We start from the raw sequence: 19,880 nt of genomic DNA, 5'->3' as shown, positions 1-19,880 counted from the left end.
TCTTCCTCCGATGTTCCGTCCTCCTCCTCCGGCGCTCGCGAACTGATAATGGCCTGGGCGCATGCGCAGTAGCCGTAGTAGAAGCATTATGATATTGCGCATGCGCCCAGGCCATTATCAGTTCGCGAGTGCCGGAGGAAGTGGTCAGGACATCGGAGGAAGAGGAGGCCCGCCCACCCTGGACCGCTCGGTAAGTTTCACATTCTGTTTCAGGGTTTTGCAGGGCTGCCGGACACTTCCCATTCATTTCTATGGGAGCCGGCATGCGAGCGCTCCCCATAGAAATGAATGGACTGCTTTTTTCCATTCATTTCTATGGGGAGCGCTCGCATGCCGGCTCCCATAGAAATGAATGGGAAGTGTCTGTCCATTCATTTCTATGGGGAGCGCTCGCATGCCGGCTCCCATAGAAATTAATGGGAAGTGTCCGGCAGCCCTGCTGTAACGCCGGCATATACGGCTGTGATACACGCTGGCGTTCCGTAGTGTGAATGCACCCTTACGGTGCCTTTTATGTATGTATGGAAGCGGCACGCAGACTTTGCCGCCGCTTCCATCCATATATAAGGCGCACTTACGATTTCTGAGGAAATCGTAGGTTTTTATGTGCGCCTTATAGTCCGGAAAATACGGTATATTAGACTGCTAAACTCTTCCTGATCTTTAATATGATGCCTGCGGATTGGACTGCCCTTTCAAAGTGACAGATATAATCCCATATTATTTTCTTATGTTATTCCATAGCAGATTTAATACATATCAAGTATAATGCAAACTACATATCATTATTTCTTTATTTTTCAGGATCAGTTTGAGCAGCATGTCCAGGCTGAAGTGGATTTAAATATCTATATTTATTATGGACCTGAAAGAAAGAAAGATCCCGATACCCTTTCTCAGCAGGATGTTGTATTGACCACATATAGTACTGTGACTCATGATTTTGGGGTAGGTACAGCATATACAGGCTGCTTAGAATGTGAGTATTACAAGGGATAGACACGATCTTGAATCTTACAAACTAAAGTAAATATAATGTGACATTTCCTTACAGTAAGATTCTCGGTAGTTGCTCTCTAACATGCTATGTTATGCCTCTAAGGTATCTTTAGATGCCTCTGTATGACGCGTTATGCGGTGACGCACACTTTTTTTTTTTTTTTAACCTGTTATTTGTTAAATCTGTATTTCGTATAATTATTTTTTATGGATTTTCCATGCAGATTTCAGTGCAGACATTACACTGCATTTTTAAGATGCAAACCCCATGTTGGAGTTGGAGCAGTTGGAGCTAAGCAGATTGCTATAGTTTAGTCAGAAAAGATTTGGTATAATGTTTATTTTATGTCTATTTCTATGCTGAGAAGGGCACAGTCCATCACAAAAGCCTTCTACAACCCATTTCTTTTGGGTGGATTTTCATGTATGCCCGTAGCCTGACCGTTTTACCTACTGGACATGGGGTGCTACATTCACTAGTGTATAGTAGGCAAAACTGGAAGTGTGTACCAGGAGGAAAGTGTGTACAATGGATAAGCTTATACCGGAGTAGTAAGAGTGAGCAAGCTCCATAGCTTCTTAGCAGGAGTCCCTCCTCCACTTATCAAGGGACTTATCAGAAACACATATCAAGGGGTCTGGAAAAGAAATCTTACAAGCTGGTAAATGGTTTTAAGGAACATGGGGAGTGCAGGTAGTTAACCAGGGAGGAGATCCAGCCTCAAATTTGACACATGAAAAAATCTCCAACTGTTAGGAATTGAAAACATGGCTGCTTTTCCAGAAACCGTTCCACCTCTGTCCTTGGGTTGTTTCTGGTATTGCAGCGGAGCTGCATTGTTGTGAATGGAGCTCATCTGCTATACTGCACACAACTTTTGGACATGTGGCTGGAGACGGGGGAACCAAGGTGGTCCTCACTGCCGCTCGAGCTGCTCTAACCCCCTTTTCTCCCTTCTTCCGCTAGGGATGCCTGGAACTTTTTAAAGAAGACACTGTGGTTTTTGTATATTCTTCATTTTTTAACTCCTTCAAAACTTTTTTTTTTTTTTATGTAGATTGTGAATTCCATATACAGCACACAATCTACATTCCCTATCAGCATGTCTTTGGAGTATATGAGGAAATACACACAAATACACGGAGAGCATACAAACTCCTTGCAGATGTTTTGCCCTTGGCTGTATTCAAACCCAGGACTCCAGCTGTAGTCCTTAGCCACTGAGCCACCGTGTTGCCCCGTACTTCTTCAGAACTTGAAAGTGGGGACAAATAACATGGAAAGGGTTGAAACCTGCACAAATGAAAAAGTACACAATGAAAAAATGTCACACATTTGGCTTTGTGGCATCTACGATCATGGTTGTAAAAACGAGAGAGAATGAATTTGCAGTAAACTCAATATTTACATTTTTTATTTATTTTTTTGTGCATTTACCTTTATCGGCAAACTGCAATTAGCTAACCTGATCATATTGCTGAATACAGCTCCCCCCTTCCCCAAAGATGTGATTGATAAGAAGATTGATAAAAACTTTGGGGTGAAAAATGTATTTATGTGGGTTTTTTTGTTTGTTTTTTTCTTGCAGAATAACAGCCCATTGCATAAAATAAAATGGCTAAGAGTGGTGCTGGATGAGGGACACACTATCCGAAACCCCAATGCACAGCAGACAAAGGCTGTTCACAGTCTGGATTCAGTGAGAAGATGGGTTGTCACAGGTACAAACACGGCACTATTACAAATCAAACAAGATCACTTGTGGGCTGTGACTTGCCTATCCTGTAGGATAAAGTGCTTAGATCTTCTGAAATTAAAACTTATCAGTACATTTTAATGGAATAGGAAATTTTCTTACAAGCGTTACCTAGGTTTAAGTAAATAATGTTTAGTAGCTAGGAAGAAAGCAAGATAAACTCTATGAAAACCAAGTACGTTTATTTAAAGGGGTGAATGGAAAAACATGGAGTAATTGCCCAATCTTTTATTGTCAAATGGGCCTCTGTCATCGAGACTCTGGTTGCTGTGGCTCCCTTTCTACTTTTCCTTTGCCACCAGCTTTGATAAGTCTACAGTACATGGGACAGGCCTCAATACGTATATAGCAATTTACTCATAAACTGCAATACAACGCTTGGAGAAGAGCGCGCAGACACAGAATCAGTAAAGAAGGAGGAAGTAGTGTCGAGGAGAAGTATAATGGGGTGGGGGACGAGTAGCGACAATCCATTTCCGGATATGGATTGTCACCGGATAATCAGAAAATGTGACCGTCCCATGAATATGGGTAAATATACATTTTTAATTATGTTATTTAGAAAGTAGGAGAGGAGGGTGTTTAGATTAGTGTAGAGATTTCCAGTTATCCCGGACAACCCCTTAAATTTTTAAGTTAAAATTTAAAAAAAGGCTGAGGTGGGAAGGGGTTAAAGCATCAGCTGTTTTTTTTTTTTGTTTTTGTTTTAATATGCTATATTTAATCTGGTCGGTATGAAGATGGCATTGTTAGATATATGCCGTACTACAGATTTTAGATGGCCTGTCGGACTTGGACCTCTATTGTGTTATAAGATGTGCAGACAAGTGCCTACTTTTGATTGATAAAAGGAGGGGGGAGGTTAAGGGTTAATGGGTTGGAGGACACAGAGGAAAGTCCAACTTGTAAGCATTAACAATAACTTTATGTACCAAAGCCAGAAGTGTATCCAGCAGGAGGAGTAAGTGTAAGTCCTATCTTCATAGGTCTCTTCTGTTTTTAAATCACTTCTGGCTTCTATACTAAAAAACTGCAGCAAAAAAAGTCTACAAAAGGTCTGTGTGTGCAACTACATTAAAATAGCAGAGCATAAGGGTCTTTAAAAAAAAAAATGCTAATTTTCCCCTGCCACAACTTGGAGATGCCCTTTCAGCCAATCAGTGAGCAGATCATTGACCCTTCGTAGACCGCGACTGACTGAGAAGGCATCTCCATGTATTTCCTGGACTTGTTAGATACCAGAAAGTGGAGAGTAGCAGGGACCTGGGCATAGTGTGAACCAGAACCGTAGGAAATTAGTGAGGATGACTACCATTTAGTTTTTTTGTATTAGATGCTTTATAGTTTGCTGCTTTAATTTTAATATTAACATTTCTTTTGATTTCACAGGTACACCAATTCAGAACTCCCTGAAGGATTTATGGTCTATTTTGTCTTTCCTGAAACTGAAACCATTCACTGATAGAGAGTGGTGGCACCGAACAATTCAGAGACCAGTCACCCAGGGAGATCAAGCAGGATTAAGGTAGGACCTTCACTAGTAACAGAGTGAACAGCATTCGCTGGAAGTGTCAGGAACATTAGAGAGGTTGTATGTATGTTTGTGTTTTTTTGTTTTTTTTCCATGCAGCGAACAACATATTGAATGTGCATTACATTTTGGCTTGGAATCACAAGCTCCATGAAATGAAACTAAGTTGTCTGAAAAGTCAGTGGCCATTTTAATTTTACATATCCACCAGCAATTGGAAATTGCAATTCTTACTGCACACAAAAGACATTATCATCAGTAAGGTGTAATATGAATAATATTTTTTTCAATTTTTTTTTATTAAATAATATTATTATTTATTTATTTATTTATTTTTTTAAGTGGCATGTTACTGTGGATGAGCTACACAAGCCATGGCCTCTCCTGTAGTTGGTAGGCGCTGCACACTAAATTTACCTTTCTCGCAATATTTCACTGGGGGACACAGCACCTTGGGTATAGACCTGGTCGCTAAGAGGCGGACACTAGGGAAATGAAGGAAGTTGGATCCGCCTACACAGGCTATACCCTCTCGCTGACAGTGCACTCAGGCAGTTTTTAACCTAGTGTTGTAGGAGTCAGTCACGACCTGAGTCAGGTCTTTCTGTCTTACACTGTTTTTATTTTTTCTTTTCTTTCAGGGGCAGGGGGTTGTCAGTGTATAGGCTACACTAATTGTACCGCCTGCGGGCGCAAGCCCCCTGTTATAGAGCGCTTCGCAGTCACCCAGTCCCCCTCTTTACTTGCTGCATTGGCGGCTGGATATAGCGGCGACCCCACTATTACGTGCGAGGTATCACCGAAGGGGTGAGTCTGTGGCGCCTGAAGACTTCAGACTGGTAAGTATGAGCAGAGGAACATAGGGGAGTATGTTGTCCCTTTTTCCCCCTCTTCCACCTCTTCCACTCTCTGCCCTTCCCTTTCTCCCCTCTTACCCTTGGGGTTGTTTATCTTTTTCTGGGCAGGGAGTGTGGTCCACGTGGCTGGCGGCGGGCTCCGTGCGGTGGCCGCAGCTTCGGCAACGTATAGGCCGCACTAGGCCCACCGCATCCTCGGACTTTCCAGGTCGCACGGCCGGCGCCGGCGAGTGGATCGCACTAGGTCCCACTGTGTTCCCAGGCGTGCGGCCAGCGCCAGGAACCACGTGGCGCCCGCGGCTTCTACTTGAGGCCGCGGCTTCGCCGTCATGTAGGCCACGTTAGGCCCTGCCTCATTCCTGGGCTTTCTTGAATCTGGAGGGCGGGACTGGGTGTTCCTCCCACCTGTTTAGGCGGGAATCTTGCAGGGAGGACCTTGTTTGGTGTGTCTCTTCCTATTCTGAAGCCTGGTTTAGCCATTGCCAAGTTTTCTAGAACTACCTATTTTGCCTCTAGTAACTCTGCCACTCTCAGTGATTTCTCTGTTAGAAAGCTGGACTCTTTGACTGGTTGGCGTTTTGTTTACGGCTGCTTCTGTGCATCTCTCTTTTTGCTGTAAAATCAGCTCTGCATTTCACTGCATCCAGGGTTAATCGTATCACCTGAGGCAAACGGTTGAGGGCTGGTCTTGTTGATGAGTCAGCTCTGCAGCACTACCAGCGTCCCTCTTTTTGCTGCGTCTTGGATTAATCGTATCACCTGGGGTAAACAGCTAAGGGCTGGTCTTGCTGAGGTATCAGCTCTGCAGGACTACCAGCTTCTGGTAGATCAGATTCTATATGCTTCTAATGTCTATATGATGCTTCCCTTGAAGCGGCTCGCCGGTCTGCCAAGACCGCTGCTGATGTTGTGGCTATATGTCACACGGTTGTTCCGTTCCTGGAACGTTGAGCCTGCTTCTAAGATGATTGTGGTTGCTCTCCCCACCTTTTTTTTCTCATGTGAGCAGTGCCGTCCCTTTGGGAAGGGCTTGGAGTAGCGACTGGGGTTTGAAGTTCCCTGCTTTATCAGAGACGTTCAGAGTGTTAGCTCTTCTTCCCTCTTCAGGAGGCAATCTCCTCGAGGTTCGTCCTCCGAGTCCAAGAAGCCCTCCAGCAAGACTAGACCTGCTGGACATCCCGTACCTGGAAAATCTTCTGGCTTAGGTCTCCTCCAGGATAGACTATCTCTCCAAATTACAGATCACTCTGGATCTTTTTTGGCGGTTCAGCTGGCTCTTCTATGAGGCAAAGTCCTGTCTTGTGCTCTTTAGCGCATGGAGGTTTCTGGATATGTTTTTAGATACTCGTCTGGGCAAGATTCTCCCTCCAAAAACCAAGGTTCAAACTCTTCTGTCCAGTTGCAATTGCTGCCTTTCAGCTGGTAATTTTGACACGTTGATGCCAGTGCCAGTCCAGTCTGGATCGCCTAACTCCTGTGTTCCACGAGTTCATCTCAAACTCCAGGGATTTTTTTTTTTTTCTGGGGAAGTCTTGTCTTCCATCCTCTGGCAGGTGTCATTGCCGACGCCAGCTTTTCGGTGGGGATGCAGAGTTCCGGGTCCAGGATGTTCTGGAACAGTGGTCCGGAAGGAATCCTCCCTCCAATTCAGTCCTTTGGAACTGAGGGCCTTCTTTCGGGCACTGCGTACTGGACCCCCTTCTGTGGGGTTGGCCGGCTCGCTTTCAGTCCAACAGTTCTACGGCCGTCGCCTCCTTGTCTCTCCAGGGCCAAGAGCCAGGCGGTTTGTTTCTGAGCCCTCCTGTTTTATCCAAAAAGTTCTTCTGCACTGACCAGGTGCAAGGATCCTCGGGCGTTGTGTCCGACGCTCTTGTAATTCCCTCGGGGTTTTTTTTAGTTCTGTATCTGTTCCTCCCTCTTCCCGTCCTTACTCGGATTTTCAAGGAACTCAGGGTCGAGGGGGTTCCTGCCATCCTGGTAGCTCCAGACTGGCCTCGTCTGGCTAGTACGCAGATATCATGGTTCTGTTGGCAGACGCCCTGGCTTGCTCCTCGGTGGGAGGATCTGCTCTCTCAAGGACCTTTCCACCTCACCTTACGTTAGCTACGTTTAACAACGTGGCTGTTGAGGCTGAGTTTTTTTCTGAGCCTGTTTTTTAGTCTATGATCAAGGCCAGGGAGCCTCAGTCAGCTAAAATTTTCCATCGCACTTGGTGGTCTTATGTCCACTGGTGCGGAACTGTAGATTGTTGTCTCTTTCTTTGCCCAGATTGGCGATTCTTCAGTATGGGTTGGATCAGGGTCTTGGCCTCTCCCTGAAAGGTCTGATATCTGCGCTTCCTTTCTTTTCCAGTAGGCCCTGGTTTTCCATGCTCAAGCAAAGACCTTTTTTTTTCCTCCAGAGTATGGCTCATGGTGTCCCTCCTTCCGACTTCCAGTTGATCCTTTATGACTTTACCTGGTTTTTTAGGGACTTCAGGCTCCTCCCTTGAGCCTCTAGAGCAGGGGTAGGGAACGTACGGCTCTCCAGCTGTTGCAAGACTACAACTCCCAGCATGCATACTTGCTCTTCTTTTCTTGGAACTCCCATGGAAGTGAATGGAGCATGTTGGGAGTTGTAGTTTCACAGCAGCTGGAGAGCCAAAGGTTCCCTACCCCTGCTCTAGAGCAAAGCTCACTCCATTTTCTTTTTGGAAGATGTTTTTTTATTTTTATTTTTTTTACTTGTTGCAATCACTTCTATTTGTAGGGTTCTGAGCTGGCAGCTTGCGCGCCAGTTTCCCTTCTTGATTCTTTACAGGACAGGGTGGTTCTTTGTCCTCCACCATCTATTCTTTCTAAGGTGGCGTCCTCTATTCTCACCAATGGGAACATTGTCTTGCCGTTTTTTTTGTCCAGAGTCTAAGGATCCTCGTGAGCGCCATCCAGTGCCTGGATGTTGTTCCGGGCGGCCGTTTTTTTTTTCTAGCCCTCATGATACCTTTTTCAGCACTGTGATTCTCTTTTTTGATCTTCCAGAGAGCTCTAGGTAGGGCTTGCCGCTTCTAGGGTGTCCATCTCTAGATGGATTCGGTCTGTCAGAAGGAAGCCTTACAGCTAAAAAGTAGTGATTCACCCTTCCATGTAGCAGTTCACGCTACCAGGGCTGTCGGTGTCTCCGGGGCTGGCTGTTCGACATCAGGCTTCCGTTTTGCTGGTCTGTAAAGCTGTTTCCTGGGCTTCGGTACACATTTTCTCTAAATTTTACCAGATCTTTTCGGTGTCTTCTGCCAATGCCAGTTGGTCGGAGGGTTCTGCAAGCGGCAGTGCGCCGATTGTTCAGGACTATCTGTTTTTTCCCTCCCTCGGGGACTGCTTTTGGACGTCCGAAGGTGCTGTGTCCCCCAGTGAAATACTGCGAGAAAAAGGGATTTTTGTGTACTCACCTGTAAAATCCTTTTCTCGTTGTTTCACTGGGGGACACAGGTCCCACCCGTTATTTTGTGTACAGGGTTTGATTTCTTCACAATTTAGGTTTTGTTTGTGGTTGTTGGTTCCATATTCGTTTTTTCCTGTTTTTGGACTCTCTCCTACTGCTGTGGTACAAAACTGCCTGAGTGCTCTATCAGTGAGAGGATATAGCCTGTGTGGGCGGAGCCAACTTCCTTCATTTCCCTAGTGTCCGCCTACTAGTGACCAGGTCTATACCCAAGGTGCTGTGTCCCCCAGTGAAACAACAAGAAAAGGATTTTACAGGTGAGTACACAAAAATCCCTTTTTTTTTTGTGTGTGTAAAAGTGCAATTTTGCTGGAGAGAAAATCTCCTTGTAATTCATCTGCAAATCAGCTGTTTGGTGCACCCGGGGTGCTTTCCTGGGCACCAATTTTTTGCCTATGTTTCCTACCCGTCATTCCCTTCTAACTTAAAGATTAACAGGTACTGACGTGCGGCTAAACTGGTGTTCTGACAAACCCTGCTACTCCCTAAGCGCAGGAAACATTTAATCAATGTACAAATTAAGAGGGTTTTTATTTTCAGCAGCAAGATTACACTTTGACACAAAGTCATGTCCATTATACCACTAACAGCCCTACAACAGCATATGAGTGGTGTACAGGTGATGGTGAGAGACTCCCTTTAATGACAATGTGGTTTTATACAAGTCATTAGAAATCTTGAAATGGCTACTTTTATTAATTTTTTTTTTTTTTTTTTTTTTTTTTGTATTTAGACGACTTCAGTTGCTTATTAAAAACATCACTCTGAGAAGGACAAAGACAACCAAAGTCAAAGGAAAACCTGTGTTGGAATTGCCAGAGCGCAAAGTTTATATTAAATATGTCAAACTGTCTACAGAAGAACGGCAAATCTATGAATCAATGCAAAACGAAGGAAAAGCCATTATTGGAAGGTGAGGCATTTTACACTTTAGAAATGTACTGATTCTGATTTATTCTGTTTCTTGCATAGCCTTAAAGGGATTGTCAAACTTGGACATTCGATATCCATGCGTTTGAGTAGCTTCTTAGGACATATGGATATAATGGAGAACCAGTGCTACACCTGTCCACAGTTTGTGCGGTGTTGCAGCTAAGCTCCATTTATTTTAATGGACAGATCTGATCCAGTTTTTACCTGTTGACAGATGTGGTTCAGTGTTTGGATGCTTTCTGGATTAAAGCTGCCGTGTTTTTCTAGTCTTGGGCAACCTCTTTAGATATACATTTTGTGTCCAAAAGCCAATCTTCCAACCCAGACTCTGACGACTCCTGGCTGGTTTTCTTTTGATACATTAATTATATAATATTATTCAAAGTTTTTGAGGCCACAATTAGTGTTGGTCTCCTTCTACCAAATTTCACTCAACTCCTCCCACAACTGATCCCAAGTCAGTCCTGTAAGGACCACTCTGGGTACTTAACCATTGTCCTGATATTTTGTTTACTGGGAAATATTGAAGAATCAAAATTTTGTTCTCTCTTGGCGAGATAGTTCTTACTGCAGATAGCAGCCAGTGCATATAGATAGATTACCGTAAATGGAAGATATATTTTACTAACCTAGTTTATTTAAATATCTTGGGGGAGATTTATCAAGACTGCCATTTTTTATCCTGTGTAGCTTCTGTAGATTTCACTCCTCACCTATGCTCCTCATACACCCTGCCCCCATTCTGGTATGTGGTGAAGGCAGCATAAAACTCTATTTTGCATTAAATTTTACAGATTGAATTTAAAAAGTTCTAAACTTGCAACTTATTATGCCAGTTTTCTGGATTGGGGGTTGATGAATTTTGTACTAAATTATTATTAAAGGGAACCTGTCATGTTCCCACTAAACCACCAGCCGACATTTCCATCTGCTCTATTACACCATTGAAAACCATACCACCCACTTCACAGCACCAGAAGATGCTGATTTAGGAGACCTAAACTCATGTCTAAGTCATGCAGATGGTTTGTCTACTTTACTTTAATGTTGTCTTTTAATATTGTAGTCCTACTATGTTTCCTAGTTTTCTGAATGAAAATAAATGCTTGTGTCCACCAGATACTTTGACAACGGCACCGTCCTAACCCATTATGCAGATGTGCTTGCTGTGCTAGTGCGGTTAAGGCAGCTCTGCTGTCACCCTCATCTTGTTTCAACTAATTTGTCTTCCACGTCTATCGCAGGTAACAAAAATATATATTTGTACCATGTTAGCCATGTATATACATACATACATATACATAAGACTGTGACCTACCTCATTTGATCTCCTCTGACCGCGCTGTCAACCTGAGCACTTTTCTTTATCTGAATGTGTGTGCGCTGTATGTCATGCTGTGTTACCGCCCTCTTGGCTAGTATATCCTGATGTGCAACGATCAACACTAAAAGGGTTTAGAATGGCTGAACATATCTGGATATACAATACCTCAAAATGCTCAGCGTGATGGCGCCAATCAGGTGATGTAATGTCAGATCTCTTGACCCGATCCTCTATAATTTTGGTGTAAAGGAAAAAGTATTAAAATATGCTGAAATCCTATAACTTTTTTCTTTTATATACCCTGCAACATTTTAAAAGATGGCCGACTCTTGAGACAAATATTATAGTAAAGCTTTTCTTCTTTTGAACTATTTATGTGTGTAGTTTTACAGGTGTATTGATGTAGAAGCATAGTCCTTGTTCTACCCACGATCCAGCTGGATTTGGTAAACTTGTGTAACCACGTGAGGGTGCATTCACGTCTGTGTCTATACCCCCGGCCCATCATGGACCAGAAGGACTGATAGAACTGTAAAGCAAGACTTTACATACACCATTTTGGATGCATCCCGCACTAGATGGACATCGGTGCAGATGTGAATGTAACCTCAGTCAAAATTTTCACTGAGATTTCAATCTGTAGATATTTTCTCTTCTCTAGCAAATTCAACTCCAGAAGAATTACGTGAGAAACTTGTGAACAAGATAAAGTTGGTTCTGACCTCTGGATCAGATGAAGAATGTGCGATTTGTTTGGACTCTCTGAACATCCCAGTTATTACCCGTTGTGCTCATGTCTTCTGTAAACCCTGCATTTGTCAGGTTATTCACAGTGAAAAAGTAAGTAGATCTAGTTGGCCATGGAGGCATGGCTGTGCTCTGAAGGAAATCTGCCAAACTACTATCATGTTGTTCCAGTCCTGCCCATGTCACAACCAGCTGTATCAACAATGTGTAGTAAAAGCATTTGGAAATGTCTCCAAATTTTGTGACTGATCCCCTTTTATTTCATCATTCATTCAAGTGCATCCTATAACTTAGAGGTTGTGCTACTATGGACATGTATACCCTGTCCTGTGAATAGGTGATAGGTATCCAATAGCTGGGTCTCCCAGTGATCATGAGGAGAAGGGACTGAAAGTCTCCCTAAAGCCTCCATGTGAATGGCGCACTAATGCGCTCCCTTGAGCGGCGCTGCATTCACTTCTATGAGAGATTGTAGTCTTGGCAGCCCCATAAAAGTAAATGGCGCGCTGGTCACCCAAGTGCACTGGCACTCTATTTACATGGAGGGAGACCTATTTACATCAGGGAGACTTTTCTGTCGAATACAAAATATACTCCAGTCCGCACTCCTGAGATGGCCTTTTTCTTAAAATTTAACTTTTAATATTCCATACGTAAAAATGGGTAAATATAATACAGACAAGACAACGTGACGGTGAAGACACAAAAAGTGTTTTAAAATCCCATTACTTGAGAGCTGGCTGACGCGTTTCCGGGTATGCTTTACCCCTTAGTCATAGCCTTCCGTCCAGACTTTTCTGTCCCCTATCCTCCTGATCGCGTGGAGACTCAGTGATCAGACAATAATCACCTGTCCTGTGGATTGGGGAGAATTGTCCATAATAGCCCTTTTAAGGAAAATAGTGCTGAAATTTTTCAAATTTTTCCCTCCTAGCCAAATGCCAAGTGCCCTCTCTGCAGAAGTGAAATCCATCTGGAACACTTACTGGAATGTCCTGAAGACGAAACTGATTCTAGTGCAGAGAAAGATCAGAAGTGGATGTCAAGTTCGAAAGTAAGAAATAAAAATATTTATTTATGTGTGTTACACTAAGGCCCCTTGCAGATGGCCGTCTGCAAGTTCAGAATGCTATCTGGGTTTTCACTCAAATAATACACTGTCCTATTCATTTCTATCGGCCCATGCACATGACTGTGTATTACCCAGATCATTGTGCAGGCTCGACACTCCAGGCTGCAATACTCAGAGCAGGTCCTACTCCTGTCCAGTTTTGTGGCTGTTCTTACGCAGCCGTCGTTCTGCAGCCACCTATGTGTCAGCACTTCCGTTCAGATACTGCCAGTGGGAAGGGGCCCAAAACCCAAAAATGCTTATTTTCCAGATAGTAGGTGTTGCCCATAACAACCAGTTGTTGTTCTGTTAAGGGTCTACCACGAATAATGGCTTTTAAGGTAGAAAGAAAAATAATATATACATACACAGACACACCTATATACCTGACCTGTTGGTAGTTTATTTGGGGCTGTTTTCAACACTCTTTTGAATTTTGGAAGTTATTTTATTTTAATAAAAAAAAAAAAAAATTAAGAAGCATAATTCACGCAAAAAAACAGGTAAACTAGTTGGTTCTGTTTTTTTTTTTTTTTTTCTCTTTTATAAATTCTGTGTTTTGAAAGTGGTTTTTTGATGCTTAATAAAACGGAGAACAAGGATCCATGGATAAGCTTCATGTCGTGAAGCACATAATAGACCATACGTGGCTTTTATTGAGTTCTTCGACGCATTCCTGTAGGTACAAAGTCTGGGGGCGAGCGCTAGTCTGGAGAGGATCCAATGGGTTACTTATATAGGTCCACTTGAGGATAGGTCTCTGTAGGAGCTTGCCAGCTATAGAAATAGTAGAATAGCACAGATATCACACACTCACACCTACCAAGCTCTAGATGTGTAATACAAATACAAGCACTCATAGTTGTCACCTTGCACACTTATGGAGAAATATTCCTTTAAGAGATTCCATGGTGTTCTGTAGTCACATTCTAGCCTGAAGACTAGGTGTGCTTCTCTCCTAAAGCCCATATTTTCTCAAATTTGTATTTTTTCTTTAATCCTTTATAGGCCAGGATACCAGTTAGTTCATAGCCTGTATAATTCTAGGTTTTTCACTTTGCTTGCTTTTCCAGGTAGATGCTCTTCTATGTGCACTGACAGAACAGAGACATAAAGATCCACATGTGAAGAGTATCATTGTTTCACAGTTCACATCATACTTGTCACTGATAGAGAAAGCTCTTGGGTAAGACTTTGGCTTTTTTTTTTGTTTTATTTATATTTTTTTTACAATTTAAGAAAGTAATGTGTATCAAATGTTATTTCTAATTTGTACTATAATGGACGTAGTTACCTTCGATTGTATGTAACTACTTCATGATTATTTTTATTTTTTTTATGTGTAGGCAGTTTCAAAGGCATTTTTTCATCTTTTTAAAAGGGGAGAAATGGCTGCCATTTGGCTGTTTTTTGCCTTTTTTTTATACATAGAATAAAGTACTATTAAAATTGTTAAAATATTTTTTGCTCTCCATTACCCAAGTTTTTATCTAGGTGACACATAGTTTGGAATCACAGGGGGCACTCATAGGAGGAATACAGCCTCCCAGTATAGACTGCAGAGCTGATCTGGGGCCAGGACATCCTGTAACATAAAACTGTATGGGATGTTCCACACCGCTTCTCCACAGTCCTAGAGGTGCCTTTCAAAAGTATCTCTGAGACATTTAGGGTCAGTGCATAAGGAGTTTTTTGGCGCTGATTTTGACGCCGAATCCACCTCAAAATCATCCTCCCAATAGAACTCCATGTGCACTGACCCTTAAGGTGTATCTTGTGGCTGTAGCCAGGAAGCAAACCGATCAAAGCTCACCCACAATATGCAGATCAAACTGACGGATCAAATCCAAAGTTCAGCGCACAGATATTACCATGGACAGCTGGCCAGTTCCAACATAAGGGGTTATTCAGCCCTAGATTAAAACAATAACTTTATTACAAACCGTTTAATATTCCATGGTGTGGCCTCCACTACTTTCATATTCATGTTACCTGTGTGTATCCTTGGTCAAAGTGAACAATAGGCTGATATGTGTCCGAGTAAAGAAATCCAGGATCATGTTTTCTTAGGATACACATCAGTCTATTGCTCATTTGTTGACTAAGAGCAGATAATAAAGTTCCGATTTTAATCTTGTGCTTGATAAACACTCAGCTTGGTATCTTATGTCTACTAATACATGGCTAGTGTGCAGCATAGAGCCGAGCTGTGGTTCCCAGGTCTTCTGAGGTTTTACACATCGGCCATGTTTAGCCTTTTGCCCTCGTGTTTCTTCCCTTCAGCAGTTATGTAACCTAGTTTTTTTTTTTTGCATAACACAGGCTTGATGCCAAGTCAGATTTTTCCATCTATGTAATGTCTGTTGTCATAGAAACTGTACACTGTCCTAATTTTGTGTGTAGAGAGTCTGGCTTCACGTTTACACGCTTGGACGGCTCAATGACACAGAAAAAACGAACCGAAGCAATTCAGTCTTTCCAGAGCACTCATGTCGACTCTCCAACCATTATGTTGTTGTCATTGAAAGCTGGAGGAGTAGGTCTGAATTTGACGGCAGCTTCTCGTGTGTTTTTAATGGATCCTGTAAGTAATGTCCAATATGTCAAAAACTTTGGTCACTTGTATGGAGTTTTTGTATTGTCCTGTAAAATGGAATTAAAGATGAAGTTTTATTAATGAAGAGGAGTGTTGCAGATCCATCTTTCATTTGAATTGGGATTGATCCTGTAAGTAGCTGAAGTAAAGAGAAAAAGTAAGGAAACTGTTTTGTCAATGAGTGTACAACCACATAAAAACAAATGCACACAGATGGAAAAGTTGGATGGCTACAAAATTGGGTATGTAGTTATGTTCCAGGCAGGTATGTAAGTGATTTATGTCTGATCAGACATTTACCACAAGAGGGGCGTAAAAGTGCTTCACCTGCTTCCCTATTAAAAGGCTCTCAGAATCTACTTTTGGGTAGTGTACCTCTTGGTGACATGCCTAACAATCTATGATGCTCTTGAAGACATTTTGCCTCACTGACAGACTTTGAGAGGGATCATATTGTTGCACTGAGAAGTGGCATGGTTTTGGTTTGGTTTGGTTTTGCCAAAGTGCCTGCAATCTAGGATGTTTTGACCTAGCTGTTAGAAATAGTGGTTACGTAAGAGCATCTAGACACAGCAAACCGGCTCCAGTCAGTCCTGACAGATTGAGGTCCAGTTCATATCAGTGTTTGGTATTCCGTTTGGGGAGTCCGCTTGGGGACACCCCAAACGGAAATCTATACATTAAAAAGCTAAGCTAAGTTAAAGTTAGCTAAGGAACCACACAGAGCCCCATAGACTGTAATGGGGTCCATGTGGTTTCTGCACAAAACATGTCGAGAGAAAAGTGCTGCTTGCAGACATGCGGACACTGAATGGAAAACACACAGACCCCATTTGAGTCTATGGGGTCTGTTTGGTTTCTTAGCTAACTGCTTTTTAATGCGTATAGGATTCCGTTTGGGGGTCCCCAAGCAGATTTTCCAAACGGAATACAGAATGCAGATGTGAACCGGGCCTGTGGCTGCTATCCTTCTGCTTGCAAACAGTTTTAAGAGGAAAACAGATTTGGTACAAAAAGGATTCCAAATGGTTACACAGCTGATACCCAAATCTATTATTTTTATTTATTTTATTTTTTTAAGACTAATTAAGTCAATGAGCGTCAGTTCAAAAAAAAAAAAATTGACCGTTTCTGTCCGTTTTTGACCAATCAGTTGTTTGGGTTTTTTTTTTTTCTTTCCCTTTCTTCATTTTGAGCATGCGCAGAGGGGAAAACTGATTGCTATCCATTTGCAATCCGTTTTCCAGACCTCAATGTTTAAGAAAAACCAAACGGATCGGTTGCTGTCCATCTGGAATCCTTATTTGTAGTTTGGAGACAAAGTCCTGCAAGTTCTACTTTTCTCTCTGCACAAAAAAGCAGAAACCAGACAGAAAAAGCACAAACTGATACGTGCGGATTACTTTTAAAAATCCATTGAAATCAATGGGTTTTAATCTGGACAGTTCAAAATCAATTTTTGATGATTTCAAATACTGATTTTGAATGGATTTGCCATACGCAGCTTTGAAGCAGGCCTAACAGTAGAGAGGAGGATTTTATCTGCCGAGAAGTACAAGCGGCTCCCGCAGTTTTTGTCCATCATCCAGACACTAGCTTCAACTTTATTACACACCCCTGTCTGTGCCCTGACCTTTTCCAGGCACTTGGCAGAAATAAATTTGATGTCACAGCATCCATTATATGTCCTGCAATTGACAGCCAGCTGTCATGTCTTGCGATGAATGCAGGTTCTGGTTGGGTTAGAATATTAAGGCCTTGTGGTGAACACTTCAGTGTTGCTTTTGCTGTGGAACAACATGCTCATTGTGGTGATAGTCTCCGGAGGTTAGTGTTTGGTCTCATGATCAATGAAGTGTCCAGGTATCATACAGTTTTAACTATGACATGACTCGTACACATAGAAATAGACATGCTACCTCTATTTATCAAAATTCAGTTCCATAACCAATCCAAGGAAGAAAAAGCCATGTAATGTTTTATTAAATATGCATTTCAAGTGCTGTTTGGCAAAATGTGCATTACTGTGACCATTCTGTGTCCTTGTATCCCTGCTTACTTATAGGCATGGAATCCAGCTGCTGAAGAGCAATGCTTTGATCGTTGTCACCGGCTGGGACAAACTAAGGAAGTGATCATCACCAAGGTAAAACCTGGGAATTAGGAATTAGTATAAAGAGACAACCTGCAAAAAATCCATCACCAAACCTGACAAACTCATTCTACCTATCATACATCCTTGAGCAATCACCAATGCTGGAATATCAAGCACACAGTGACCCTTCCCTTATAGTATACATAATGTACCGAATGCAGTTATAACTGAGCTCTATCCTGGAGCCGCAAGTGCAGTCATATGTAAGGAAAACTTAACTGCAAAACTTCAGTCCATAAGCCTAGATTGAAACAATGGTGAAAATCGACGTATACCTTGTCTAATGGTTACATCCAGCAGGATAACAATGTACAAACTGACCATGAAGCATTACTGATGTTGTGGGGTTAGGCAGGTCTATTATGGTAGTGTACACTATATATTACTGGCTGCATGCTGTAGGATAAATTGAGATTTATCAATACCGATTTTCAGTGGAGTTGAATGAACCAGTTCAGATTGACCCAAAGTTTCAACTTCAGCACCCAAGAAATGGAGGGGAGTTGAGTCAATGCTGAGCCTGAGATTTGTTGTCAGTGGTGAAGAAGGTGCAATGTGTGTGAGCGCCAATCTCCTCACCGACCACCATGACATCACTCAGGAGCGGAGAGTAGAACTTTAGTTTCCACCGTTCTTTTAGGCCTTGTCACCCTGCCTGTTGCTGTCTGAGAGTGTTACATAGTATAATGTTATAAAATACCTTGACCTAATCTGCTCCCTTTCCTGACCTTGGCCTAAGTTGAGTAGAAAACATTCAGTAACAAAAAATATCTTGTAACTTCTCCTTAGTTTGTTGTGAAAGATTCTGTGGAAGAAAACATGCTGAAAATCCAGAGCAAAAAGCGAGAGCTCGCTGCAGGAGCCTTTGGAACGAACAAGCCAAGTGCAAGTCAAATAAAAGAAGCCCGGCTTAATGAAATAAGGACACTGGTTGATTTATGAAGTTTGCTGCATTATTACATAAGTGTTATATCAAGATGTTCCTTTATGGAAAAAGTGCTTGTATCAAAATCTAGTTCACAGCCTACAGTCAGTGCACATGCCAAGAGCAGGGATGGTAGTATAAAAAGGAGGGGTGGGGGAAGGTTCCCCACCTGATTCCTGCCTTTCTCAACATAGAACCTAACTGGTTTCCTACATGGTTAACTTTTCAGTTTTAATAGATACCAAGAACAGATTCTTTATTTTTCCCTCATGCAATACATACCTAACATATATGCTTCAGGGGCTCAAAGTTTTTTTTTTTGATGCAGTATTTTTCAATTTAAATGGTTTATAAGGGTGAATTCACACAAGATGTGTTGAAGAATGTAATAGAACATACCAATGGTGATATGTAGGGCCCTATTGACAATATTTGGGACCACAAATATTACATATACATGAAGCTCAAGGTCTGCTTCAGCCAGCAGGACTACTAGCCCATTTTTGTGTTAGTCTTGAGACCAGTACTTGAAAACCTATGTTTTTTTTTTTTTTTTTTAAATAAAAACCTTTACAACCTAACGAGTCAGCTGTATTTTCTTTAGTGTGTGTGTGTGTGTGTGTGTGTGTGTGTGTGTGTATATATATATATATATATATATATATATATATATATATATATATATATATATATATACATATATATATATATACATATATATATATATACACACACATATACATACACACACACACACACACATATATATATACACTCTGCATATAGGTGGAACTGTACATACTTTCAATAAACATACCGGTAATTAGATCTTAAAAGCCTGTCCAAAGATGGTTGGCTCAGTTAATCTATTGGTATCTGGAATAAAGCTAAACCACTAGAGGCATACTCCCATCTCCTTGTAGTGTCAGACACAGCAGCATGCCCTGCAGAGCCCACACTACTCCTTAGCTAGGCCTATGCCTTCTGTGGCGCAGCAACCTTTACCACTCATAGTTTATGAAATATCCTCCAGCAGCATTATCAATATGTGTTAATACAAAGATTAAACTAAATGATATTGATGTCATATAGTGCTAACATTTGCTATATATTGCCAGTAATCTCAATATGATAAAGTACAAGAAAATGTCACCTTCTTGGTTCAAGCACATGAAAAGATTACTAACTATTCACATTAACATTTGGAAAGTAACACAATGGCATCTACAGACAAGTTACCAACCCTAGCGCAAGTTTCATTGGATGCTTCCCCTAGTGAAACATTGTTATTTTGGGCTCCCATAACTTGCTGAATGTTATGTATGGTTAGTATTCTCGTTTGTATGAGCCCGGCAGCTAGATCCATTACTTCATTGTAGTTTACTACTGGCACATATTGCTCATTTGTGTGGATAATTGGTGTTGGATGAGGCCTGATTCACTGTGCCGAGGTACTGGCTTTATCCAA

At 42.0% G+C, this 19,880-nt stretch overlaps 1 protein-coding gene across 1 annotated transcript in view; it reads left to right on the top strand.

Annotated features, from left to right (window-relative positions):
* Positions 1–18,936, top strand: part of HLTF (helicase like transcription factor) — a 66,566-nt gene extending 47,630 nt beyond the window's left edge. Inside the window, exons 14-24 of the mRNA XM_075268830.1 lie at positions 805–948; positions 2,589–2,721; positions 4,146–4,281; positions 9,355–9,534; positions 10,674–10,798; positions 11,540–11,718; positions 12,560–12,679; positions 13,810–13,922; positions 15,140–15,320; positions 17,398–17,478; positions 18,277–18,936. Of these exons, the coding sequence (XP_075124931.1) occupies positions 805–948; positions 2,589–2,721; positions 4,146–4,281; positions 9,355–9,534; positions 10,674–10,798; positions 11,540–11,718; positions 12,560–12,679; positions 13,810–13,922; positions 15,140–15,320; positions 17,398–17,478; positions 18,277–18,429 (1,545 nt within the window). The 3' untranslated portion in view covers positions 18,430–18,936. The remainder of the gene's footprint in view (positions 1–804; positions 949–2,588; positions 2,722–4,145; positions 4,282–9,354; positions 9,535–10,673; positions 10,799–11,539; positions 11,719–12,559; positions 12,680–13,809; positions 13,923–15,139; positions 15,321–17,397; positions 17,479–18,276) is intronic.
* The last annotated feature ends 944 nt before the right edge of the window (positions 18,937–19,880 follow it).

The sequence above is a fragment of the Leptodactylus fuscus genome, chromosome 3 (assembly GCF_031893055.1).
Source record: "Leptodactylus fuscus isolate aLepFus1 chromosome 3, aLepFus1.hap2, whole genome shotgun sequence".
Lineage (NCBI taxonomy): Eukaryota > Metazoa > Chordata > Amphibia > Anura > Leptodactylidae > Leptodactylus > Leptodactylus fuscus.
The sequence above is the reverse complement of the archived record's forward strand: the minus strand, read 5'-3'. Positions and strand labels throughout refer to the sequence as shown.